Raw genomic sequence first — 11475 nt, forward strand, 5'->3', positions numbered from 1 at the left:
TATATATATATATATATATATATATATATATATATATATATATATCTTAATAAAAATGTATCAGTGACTGAGTTTTGCAAACGTGTCATAAGAATATTTTATTAGTGTTAATGTTAACCCCACCAAGAATATTTAAATACATTGAACCATGTGTTCAGCTTTAATGGCTGTACTCCTGAGATTTACAGAGGAAAAAATCGTGAGAATGAGTTTAGTATTCATCTCTGACTGATTAAACGCGCAAATACTTCATTGCTCCTGAGAAACAGGTTACACTGAGTGGAGCGGTCGACCGTTTCAAGATGGCGGCCCTAAATCTCGTCAGCGCCAATAGGCGATAGCGGTCAATGCTGTATCTAGTCATATAATATCTATGGTCGGCTCGGCTTGCTGCTAACTTTATTGTGAAAGTCCCGGTTACTGATTTCCGTTTCCGGCAAAATATATAACCGGTTCTGATGCACGCTCCCGGCCGGAAACATGGCGGTGTCGTGGTGGAGGTTCTACAGAAGGTTGAGTACAGGCTGTACGAGCACGACTTTAACCGAGACTCTGTGGGGTTTTAGCGGCAGGCCCATGTCCTCCTCGGTGTGCAGTTTCGGCCGGGAGTCCCGGAGCTCCGGACCGGGAAATGAGGTGAGTCTGGACCGAACCGGAAGTTCTGTCAAACCCCTGGAAGGTCAAATCCACCGCGGAGCTGGCAGCCGGCTAGTTGTAGTGTAAACCCTCAGATTAGTTCTGTTTTCTCTGAGCTGTTGACATATTTCGTGGCTGTGCTCGTTACATGTAATTTACATTCATTATAAATTTTATAATGAGTGTTTTACTGATGGTTACAACATCTAATGGATGTTACTTTAGTTAAAATCTATATCAAGGTGAAAATGTGCATGTATGGCTTTAACTTAATGTGTTTAGTTTTTGTCAGAAGTCAGTAAACGTCTCATTCATTATTTTAACAGAAGAACATAAATTACTACTGACTTCTTAAACAAAACTACTCAGTTTTGAAACTACAAAATTACAAAAGAGCTTGTATCCATTGGCAAGACAGAGGGATCAGGCTGGAAAGGATGTGCAGCAGGTTAGGCTCGTTAAAGAAAGGAATGGGAATGGTCTAACAAGTGATGTGAGTGTGATACCATACCATACCATACCATTTTATTTATAGAGCACTTAAAACAGCGACAAGGCCAACCAAAGTGCTGTACAGACAGAACAACAGGTAACACACAAAGCAAAATACAAACTGATGTAAATCAGAAATATAGACATAAAAATGATGCAGATAATGACGACTAACCAGTGTGGAGCATACAGGTTCAAAACACAGATCATCTGGTGTTGAAAGCTACCGAATAGTAGTGGGTTTTTAAACGGGACTTGAAAACCGAGAGGGAGGGGGCCTGTCTGACAAGCAGAGGTAACTTGTTCCAATGTCTTGGTCCTGCTACAGAGAAGGCCCTGTCCCCTCTGCGCTTAAGACGAGTTCCTGGAACTGTGAGGAGCAACTGGTCTGCTGACCTCAATGAACGTGGTGGGACATACGGTTGTAGCAGATCAGAGAGATGGGGGGGGCGACACTGTTCAGTGATTTGTAGACATACATGAGTATTTTGAACTGGATTCGAAAGTGAACCGGTAACCAGTGCAGTGAGGCCAAAACTGGTGTAATGTGCTTTCTTTTGCCTGTACTGGTTAAAAATCGGGCTGCTGCGTTCTGGACAACAATGGGACAGTGATGGGAAGATGGAAGGAGTTACTTTGAGGAGCTAACGAATGAAGAGAATGAAAGGGAAAGAAGAGTAGAGATCATATAAACTGTGGACCAGGAAGTGGGAAATAATAGTGAGGGGGAAAATTGGATAGCTCTGAAAAGAATGAAGAAGGGGAAGGCAGTAGGCAGATCTTCATTCACACAATGAAGATCTGGGAGAGAATTGTGGAAGCTAGACTAGAGATGATGAGAGGTGACTATCTGTGAGCAGCAGTATGGTTTCATGCTGAGAAAGAGCACCACAGATGCCATCTTTTATTTAAGGATGATGACGGAGAAGTACAGAGAGGGTCAGAAAGAACTCCATTGTGTCTTTGTGGATTTAGAAAAAGCATATGACAGGGTGCCAAGGGAGGAGGTGTGGTATTGCATGAGGAAATCTGGAGTGGCAATGATTGTTGGACAGGTACAGGACATGTATGAGGACAGCAGGACAGTGGTGAGATGTGCTGTAGGAGTGACAAACAGCTTCAAGGTGGAGGTGGGAGTGCATCAAGGATCAGCTCTGAGCCCCTTCTTGTTTGCTCTGGTGATGGACCGACTAACAGATGAGGTCAGGCAGGAATCCTTGTGGACTATGATGTTTGCAGATGACAATGTGTTCTGTGGTGAGAACAGGGAACAGGTGGAAGAGAACTTGGAGAGGTGGAGGTATGCACTTGAAAGAAGAGGAATGAAAGTCAGCCGTAGTAAGACAGAGTACGTGTGTGTGAATGAGAGGGAGGCCGGTGGAACAGTGAGGCTACAAGGAGCAGAGGTCACAAAGGTGCAGGACTTCAAGTACTTGGGGTCCACTGTCCAGGAAAAAGGAGAGTGTGATAAAGAGGTGAAGAAGAAAGTCCAGGTAGGAAGGAGTGGATGGAGAAAAGTTTCAAGAGTGATTTGTGACAAAAAGGTGTCAGCAAAGGTAAAAGGAAAAGTTTACAAGATAGTGGTGAGACCAGCTATGTTGTCTGGTCTGGAGATAAAGACATGGACAAAAAGACAGGAGAAAGAACTGGAAGTGGCAGAAAGTGTAACAGTCTGGTGGTGGTTGGACCCAAAATGCAGGCAGGACCAGGAGAACTTGGGTCTAAAGTAAAAGTTCAAGAGGAACCAGTCGAGGTGGTTCAGGTATCTGGTAAGGATGCCCCCTGGGCGCCTCCCTAGGGGGGTGCTTCGGGCATGTCCAACTGGGAGGAGACCCCGGGGAAGACCCAGGACACGCTGGGGAGACTACATCTCTCAGGTGGCCTGGGAACGCCTTGGAATCCTCCCAGAAGAGCTTGAAGAGGTGGCTGTGGAAAGAGATGTCTGGGCCTCCCTGCTCAAGCTGCTGCCCTAGCGACCTGACTTCGGAATAAGCGGAAGATAATGGATGGATGGATGGATGAACAAAAGGACTGACATGACAGCAACAACTTACATGAATCATGAGCAGGCATAAAGGGAGTCAAAAACCAGGATGTCATGCAGGACATGGACCACAAGCAAGGAGCCTTCATGAGAAAATGCCCAGATGCCAACATGCAGGAGACACAGACTTAAATGCACAAACACTGACGAGACAAATGGCAAATGGCTGGGAGGGACAACAGGTGAAGAAGGAAGGGAGCAGTAGCTTGGACAGCACACGATGGAGACAAACCCAAGGATCATAAAAAGGAAATGAGAGAAGAAACACAAAGAACACAGACAAGAGGACAGATTATGACAGAAAGGAAGATGTTGAGGTTCTGCTTAGGAGAACTTAGGAGAATGAATGAGATCATCAAAGGTACAGCACAGGTTGAGTTAGAGACCAGACTGAGATGGTTTGGACATGTCCAGAGGAGGGACAGTGGGTATATTGGTAGAAGGATGTTAGAAATGCAGCTGCCAGGAAAAAGACAGAGGAAGTTCAAAGAGGAGATATATGGATGCAGTTAGAGAGGACATGGAGGTAGATGGAGTGAGGACAGAGGACAGAGATGGAGGAGGATGACTCACTGTTGCGACCCTTGAAGAGGGAAAAGACGAAAGAAGAAGAAGAAATTACAAAAGAGCTGAGGAATTTAAAATCAGGGAGTGGACAACACACTTCAAATGCATAAATTTTTTACTGGAGTCTCAAATACTCATTAAAACCGTGGCATAAAGTTAACCTTCTGTAGCTAACAGTCAAATTGTAGAGTTATACCCCTGGTTGGTAAAACTCACATTTTTTATGTGAATTAACTACAAAATAAATCTGACTGATGAAATGTATTTACAAACAGTTAGTTTGGAGTCATTGGCTTTATGTGTTTTGTGTTTCAGAGGAGACCCTTGTTTTCGACGCAGACCCACTCCAAAGCTCTCCACCTAAATCCATCTGTAATCAGGTGAGCTGTGCCGCGACCCAGCTTCATTTCTTCTGGTTCAGCTTCTCTTCAGTGTTTTGACTGCGACGCCCGTGTTCCCCTCACAGCAGACACAGCTCTTGGTTGCCGCCTCCCACATTACAGTGTTGCTGCTGCAGAGCGACGCACAGCGACGCCAAGCTTAAAGACCCCTTTACGTTGGCCCAGAAAGACTTGACAAGTTTATACGACGACATCAAGGTGTTGCTGAAATTTAATTTAAAAAAATTTAAAAATCGGACAATTTTGACCTTTTTAATTAGACCTTTAGACTTTAAATAAATAAATAAAAATAGACTTTTATTTTGTCTCACAGGAGTTGTTTGTGTCTACGAAAGAACTGAAGCATCTGTGTGACTATTATTTTGATGGCAAAGGCAAGGCTATCCGACCAATCATTGTCATCCTGATGTCCCGGGCCCTGAACATCCACAGCGACAAAGCTGGGTAAAGAAAAAGCTCATTTTTACAACCGCGCTTGAACACAACATTCTGTTTGCATTTTGTAATAAAGGATCCATGAGGCATGAAAGTCTTAACTTCCTGTTATTCGCTGGCTGTTTGCAGAGATGTACTCCCAGGGCAAAGGACGATAGCTATGATCTCTGAGATGATTCACACTGCCAGCTTGGTGCACGATGATGTAATAGATGGATCGAACGAGCGAAGGGGGAAGAGATCGATCAATACTGTGTGGGGACAAAAAAAGGTACGACTTTTTTTTTTTTACTTCTCGCAGCATCAAGACCACATAATCCGAGACAAGACAAGACTTTTGGGGTTCGAGACCAAGTCGAGACCAAGACCTCAAGCCTTGGAGCTTAATCTTTTCAGATTATCCGTCTTATACTATACTGTCATGACATAGTGACAGTTTTAACAAATATGTAAAAAAACGTATATAACTTTTCTAAAAATTACATACTGCAACTTAAGTTTGCTTTTGAATGAACGTATGAGCTTTTATAAAATTTCAAAGCTACATAAAGAAATCAGTCAGTGGTTTTTGCACAATAATGTTCATGTCATGTGACCCACTGACACAAAATGTATGTTGAACTACTCTACTAGACCTGACAGATGAGGCACCCTTTGTTATTTCTCATTTTAAAGCATTTTCTAATTTTACATAATGTGTTTGTTCAAAAATCATGTTTTTCACTCTAGAACGAATTAGAAAATGCTTAAAATGAGAAATAAATGATGGTGTCTTGTGTGTCAGGTCTGTTAGAGTAGTTTAACATTAGTTCTGTGTCAGTGGGTCAAACGATGTAAACTATATTATTCTTTTGTTTCTGAAGAGTGTTTGGTTCTGTAATTTGTTGACGGTCCCTAAGCGAACCATTACATCTCGGAGGAGGGGCAGACTGAGCTTCGGATCGAATGACGAGAACTCACCGCTGAAGCCACGGAGCTCGACGTAAAACTAGCCTCACCGCGATAGAGAAACGAGGCTCCAGCAGAGCACGGAGAGTTCAGAAACAATTTGAAATGAGGAAAAAAGCTATTTATTAACTGATTAAGTCGTGTTTTAGACTGATTATTGTTAGAGAATCTATTCTGATACAAAGTGCAGCCGTGACCGGTTCTGAATGAGACTTTACAGTAGACAGCCGCTCCCCTCTCTTCCAGGTACTGCGTACCGGTGCAGAATCTTCTAGTGGTATGCAGTACTGGACCGGTTTACTTTCACCCCTGGTTGCGACGTTACGTTCTGCTGTCTGTATTGTTCTGTTGGTACAGAACTGTGTGCGAGTGAAAGGGGGTGGGCGTGACAGCGGTAACAAAAACATGTATTTAGCGATGAGTCACATTATCACTTGGATTTGAATCAGTACGTTTAGCATCCAATAAAAACAAAGATGTTAACAAATAAACTGGACAATATTCTGGCAATGTAGTGATATTTCCACAGTTGTGGTCTTGAAATAAAATTCAGAGTCCTCAATGTCCGAGACCGAGACAAAACCGAGACCATCAAAAAGTGGTCTTGAGACTGGTCTCGAGTACTACAACACTATGCAGCATGTTTAATTCAAGTTTTGTCTCTTTTAGGCTATTCTGGCTGGAGATTTCATCCTCTCAGCTGCCACGATGGCCTTGGCTCGACTCGGCAACAGTGCTGTGGTGAAAGTGCTTTCCCAAGCGATAGACGACTTAGTGCGAGGTAGATTACAAACCCGTTCTGACCTTCCGAACGGAAAGAACTTGTCAATAACTCAAAGCCTTGTTCTCCCAGGTGAATTTATGCAGCTGGGCTCCAAAGAGAACGAGAACGAGCGATTCAAGCACTACCTTGAAAAAACCTTCAAGAAGACGGCGAGTCTTATGGCGCACAGCTGTAAAGCAGTATGTACGTTCTGTTTCCACATGAATAGCTCAACGGTAGAGGGGAGTCTCGTTTTCTGCACTTGTTGCTTTTTGTTGACTGCTGCATTTCTTTATCTGAAGGTATCCATGCTGGTGAACTCAGACCCAGAAGTCCATGAAATAGCCTACCAGTATGGGAAAAACGTCGGCATCGCCTTTCAGGTGAATTCTGATCCTTAATTCACTTCAATGCTCGGAATATTTTAAGAGCTGCATAATACTAAAAATGTATACAACTCTGAAATTGATGAGTTGATGCAAGCAATATAATTTGGAGATCCGGGCAGTGAGATTCCATTTTAATCTAATCTATGTTTTATTGTGACCCAGGTAATTTTTCATGGGATTGTAATAATTTTTGTGTAGTATAGAAATTGATGAAATGATCTGGCATAAAACAATGGTCTGATTTTATTCTTTCTGAATTTGTAGCTAGTAGATGATGTTTTGGACTTCACGTCAGGAGCGGATCAGCTGGGGAAACCCACAGCTGCTGACCTAAAACTGGGTTTGGCCACTGGACCGGTTCTGTTTGCTTGTCAGCAGGTGAAACACCTCATCAACCCGTTTTCATACAAACCGGATTCCAAAAAAGTTGGGACACTAAACAAATTGTGAATAAAAGTGAATGCAATGATGTAGAGATGGCAAATGTCAATATTTTATTCGTAATATAACATAGATGACAGATCAAAAGTTTAATCTGAGTAAATGTAACATTTTAAAGGAAAAATATGTTGATTCAAAATTTCACAGTGTCAACAAATCCCAAAAAAGTTGGGACAAGTAGCAATACGTGGCTGGAAAAAGGAAATTGAGCATATAACGAACAGCTGGAAGATCAATTAACACTAATTAGGTCAGTTGACAACATGATTGGGTATAAAAAGAGCTTCTCAGACTGTCAGTGTTTCTCAGAAGCCAGGATGGTAAGAGGATCACCAATTCCACCATTGTTGCGCAGAAAGATAGTGCAGCAATACCAGAATGGTGTTACCCAGCATAAAATAGCAAAGACTTTTAAGTTATCATCATCAACTGTGCATAACATCATCAAAAGATTCAGAGAATCTGGAACAATCGCTGTGTGTAAGGGTCAAGGCCGTAAAACTCTGCTGGATGCTCGTGATCTCCGGGCCCTTAAACGTCACTGCACTTCAAACAGGAATGCCACTGTCAAGGAAATAACAGAATGGGCTCAGGAATACTTCCAGAAATCATTGTCAGTGAACACAATCCACCGTGCCATCCGCCGTTGCCAGCTGAAACTCTACAGTGCAAAGGGTAAGCCATTTCTAAGCAAGCTCAGACATTTGCACTGGGCCAGGGGTCATTTAAAATGGAGTGTTGCAAAATGGAAAACTGTTCTGTGTTCAGATGAGTCATGATTTGAAGTTCTTTATGGAACACTGGGACGCCATGTCATCTGGACCAGAGAGGACAAGGATAGCCCAAGTTGTTATCAACGCTCCGTTCAGAAGCCTGCATCACTGATGGTATGGGGTTGCATGAGCGCTTGTGGCATGGGCAGCTTGCATGTCTGGAAAGGCACCATTAATGCAGAGAACTATGTTCATGTTCTAGAATAACATATGCTCCCATCTAGACGTCATCTCTTTCAGGGAAGACCCTGCATTTTTCAACATGATAATGCCAGACCACATTCTGCAGCAATCAGAACATCATGGCTATGTAGGAGAAGGATCCGGGTACTGAAATGGCCAGCCTGCAGTCCAGATCTTTCACCTATAGAGAACATTTGGCGCATCATAAAGAGGAAGGTGCGACAAAGAAGGCCCAAGACGATTGAACAGTTAGAGGCCTGTATTAGACATGAATGGGAGAGCATTCCTATTTCTAAACTTGAGAAACTGGTCTCCTCTGTCCCCAGACGTCTGTTGAGTGTTGTAAGAAGAAGGGGGGATGCCACACAGTGGTAAAAATGGACTTGTCCCAACTTTTTTGGGATTTGTTGACGCCATGAAATTTGGAAACGACAGATTTTTCCCTTAACATGATACATTCTCTCAGTTTAAACTTTTGATCTGTGATTTGTGTTCTATTCTGAATAAAATATTAGATGTTGGCACCTCCACATCATTGCATTCAGTTTTTATTCACAATTTGTTTAGTGTCCCAACTTTTTTGGAATCCGGTTTGTAAAAACCTATCCAAATGATCCAGAACAAACGCATCATTTTGACAACTCCTGTTTTCCTTCAGTTTCCTGAGCTGCATGCAATGATCATGAGACGCTTCGGCTCCAGTGGAGATGTAGATCGAGCCTGGCAGTACGTCCTGCAGGTATGACTCTGAGACCCTACACCCACTTAAATAAAATCTATAAAGGTAGTAATAAAATGTGTATTCAATTAAACCTTGATTTGACTGTCATTTTTGTTACGCTGTTCACAATCTGCTGCATTGTTAATAATGCTTTATTTCTCTAAATGCCATTTTATTCTAGTCATTTGTTGGAAGTTCTCATTTTTTTCTTTTTCATTTAATAAAAATCTAAAATGGCTATTTTGTAAAATTACTTTTTGCCCCTGGCTTTGATTAAAAAGTAGCGTATTTTGTCTCATTTGTTTTTTGTGTCACAGACTCTTAATTCCTTTGTCTTATCGCTACCTGCACAACGAAGACAAAACAACTTTATTAGGTTGTGGGTCTCTGCGGCTGATAATATTCTGTTGTGCTATTAAACTGATACAAAAATAATACACAAGCACCAAATCCCAAATGTAATTCAGGGAGTTTTGATTCACCCGTCATCAGTCGGGTCTGTTGTTTAATTCAAAATCTTACTTCTAGCCTACAAAGCCCTCAACAACCTAGCTCCATCTTATATTACAGATCTTATTGTTCCATATTTTTCTAACAGAGCACTTCGCTCTCAGACTGCAGTTTTACTTGCAGTTCCTAGAGTTTCCAAAAGAAGAATGGGAGGAAGCTCTTTCAGTTATCAGGCTCCTCTCTTGTGGAACCAACTTCCAGTTTCCGTCTGTGAGGCTGACACATTGTCCAGTTTTAAGATTTCCTTTTTGATAAATCCTATAGTTCGAGTTGGCTTGTCATGCTGCCATAGGCTTAGACGACTAGAGGACAAATTGACCTCATTTCCATAAATGAATTGTTAAAATTGAATATTTTCATTTGATATTATTTTTATCTTAGCATGTGATTCTTGACCTGCCATTGTGTATCTGTTCCTCTCAAACCCAGCCGGTCGAAGCAGATGGCCGCTTGTCCTGAGCCTGGTTCTGCTAAAGGTTTCTTTCTCATGAGGGAGTTTTTCCTTTCCACTGTCGCCTTCTTGCTTGCTCAAGATGATTCTGCGATGAAGTTAAATTGAAAGCAGTCTCCTCAGATAAATGTTAAATTATTATTTTTAAATATGAATGTTTCTGTTCAGTGCCGAGACGACGTCTGTTGCGACTTGGCGCTATATAAATAAATTTAACTGGTGTGAACATGCAAACGAAGGCCTATGGGTTTCACTTTTTTCAGGTCAGAAAATAAAGGCCATCAACGTTCCTGACCAGCTCTTGTCGTTTCAGAGTGACGGTGTGCAGCAGACCACCTTCTTGGCCCAGCGGTACTGCGATGAAGCCATAAGACAGATCAGCTTCCTGCGGCCGTCTCCTGAGAGGGACGCCCTCATCCGGCTCACACAGATCGTGCTCAACAGAAACAAATAAGCCTCCACCGCCCGCCTTCTCTTCAGGCAGCTACTCCTGGAAAGGCAACTCGCCCTGCAACACAACCAGACCAGGGTGGGACAGAAATACCAACAGAAGTGTTGAGGGTTGGATTTGCAAGGATCCTTGGTGCTGGTTTTCGTGCCACCGCGTTGATTTATTGGATCTTTCAGAACTTTTATCATGATGCATAAATACACTTGGTTTTGTCATGCAAGTTAGTTTTTATTTAAATTTTAATCAAAGTCAGGGTTTGATGTAAATTAACATCTTAGGAGAAATGGTACTGAAGACGTCACCTTTACATCATGCAGTACTGTAACCATGGCGACCTCCCATTTCTCAGATGTGCGTTACACGCTAGCTCTGCGTTGAGCTGTTGTGAAGTCTAATTCCAAGTGAGACGAGGTGCAAACTTGGGATGAGATCCGTCCACCTGTCAAAAGCCAAACAGTCTATTTGATATTTTTTTTTCTATTTTAAAAGGCAACGTCAAACAACCAAGGCCTTAACATCTTCAACGACTCCATGCTCAATAAAAGTCTGTTGAACTTTTTTATTTAAAGGACTGCTTTGCTTGATTATTTCCTAAATGATGACACACACGTTGGACGTAGATTTGTTTATTAAAAAAGACTGTACATTAACTCTAATCGGCACGTAGTATATACAAATGATGAGCAGAGAGAGGTGCCTTTCTGTTGAACTCATGAGATTGAGCAGATTGTAAAAAAAACAAAGTGGGAACAAAAACAAGGCATCGGCTGAAATATCTGAAACATGTCCACAGCAGGAAATCCAAACGTTGCCTACGCAAGAATAAAATACCTCTGAAGGCAATTCCTGAGGAACACCAAATATTAACTGGCTGCACTTGACTCCGTCCCTGTGGACTTGAACACAGCACAGTTCTTGTTGCTTTGAGAAGACTGAGGAGGTCATTGTTGGTCTACGGTCTTGCATCTGAATTGTCTCTTGGAAGGATGAGTCCACTCAGAGCTACAGCTACAAACAGCTCCTGTGAGCTCAGTTGAAATATTGTCTTAATGTTCAGCCTCTTTTAAATGAATTGGTATCATCTGTTTGCAACTGCAGACTTCTCAGACTGCATAAGCAAAAAAACAAAAGGAAAGGCAAAGCAACTTGAAATGGTTAAACTAGGGTTTTAAATCCACCTGTACAGAACTGTGGACAAGTTTTAATCCATCTTTATTATTTCTTCAAACAAACTGTTGTCTTTTAAGGTGGTCCTGAGCAATCCTTCAGG

General features: G+C 42.1%; 1 protein-coding gene across 1 annotated transcript; it reads left to right on the forward strand.

Moving 5' to 3' along the window:
- Positions 1–425: 425 nt before the first annotated feature.
- pdss1 (prenyl (decaprenyl) diphosphate synthase, subunit 1) lies at positions 426–10734 on the forward strand. The gene is made up of 11 exons (XM_037693778.1): positions 426–636; positions 4055–4119; positions 4206–4338; positions 4454–4584; positions 4705–4846; positions 6193–6304; positions 6377–6486; positions 6589–6669; positions 6940–7053; positions 8731–8811; positions 10068–10734. The coding sequence occupies exons 1-11, from the start codon at positions 481–483 to the stop codon at positions 10206–10208; spliced, it is 1266 nt and encodes a 421-aa protein (XP_037549706.1). The 5' UTR covers positions 426–480; the 3' UTR covers positions 10209–10734.
- Positions 10735–11475: the final 741 nt, after the last annotated feature.

This window comes from Nematolebias whitei, chromosome 20 (genome assembly GCF_014905685.2).
Source record: "Nematolebias whitei isolate Nwh7 chromosome 20, NemWhi1, whole genome shotgun sequence".
NCBI classification, from domain to species: domain Eukaryota; kingdom Metazoa; phylum Chordata; class Actinopteri; order Cyprinodontiformes; family Rivulidae; genus Nematolebias; species Nematolebias whitei.

Excerpts from the sequence above, each read along its gene's own strand:
- pdss1 (XM_037693778.1), top strand. The coding sequence starts at position 481 with ATGGCGGTGTCGTGGTGGAGGTTCTACAGAAGGTTGAGTACAGGCTGT. Across the intron at positions 4,120-4,205 it reads CTAAATCCATCTGTAATCAG|CAGACACAGCTCTTGGTTGC; the intron begins GTGAGCTGTGCC and ends TTCCCCTCACAG. Across the intron at positions 6,670-6,939 it reads ACGTCGGCATCGCCTTTCAG|CTAGTAGATGATGTTTTGGA; the intron begins GTGAATTCTGAT and ends CTGAATTTGTAG.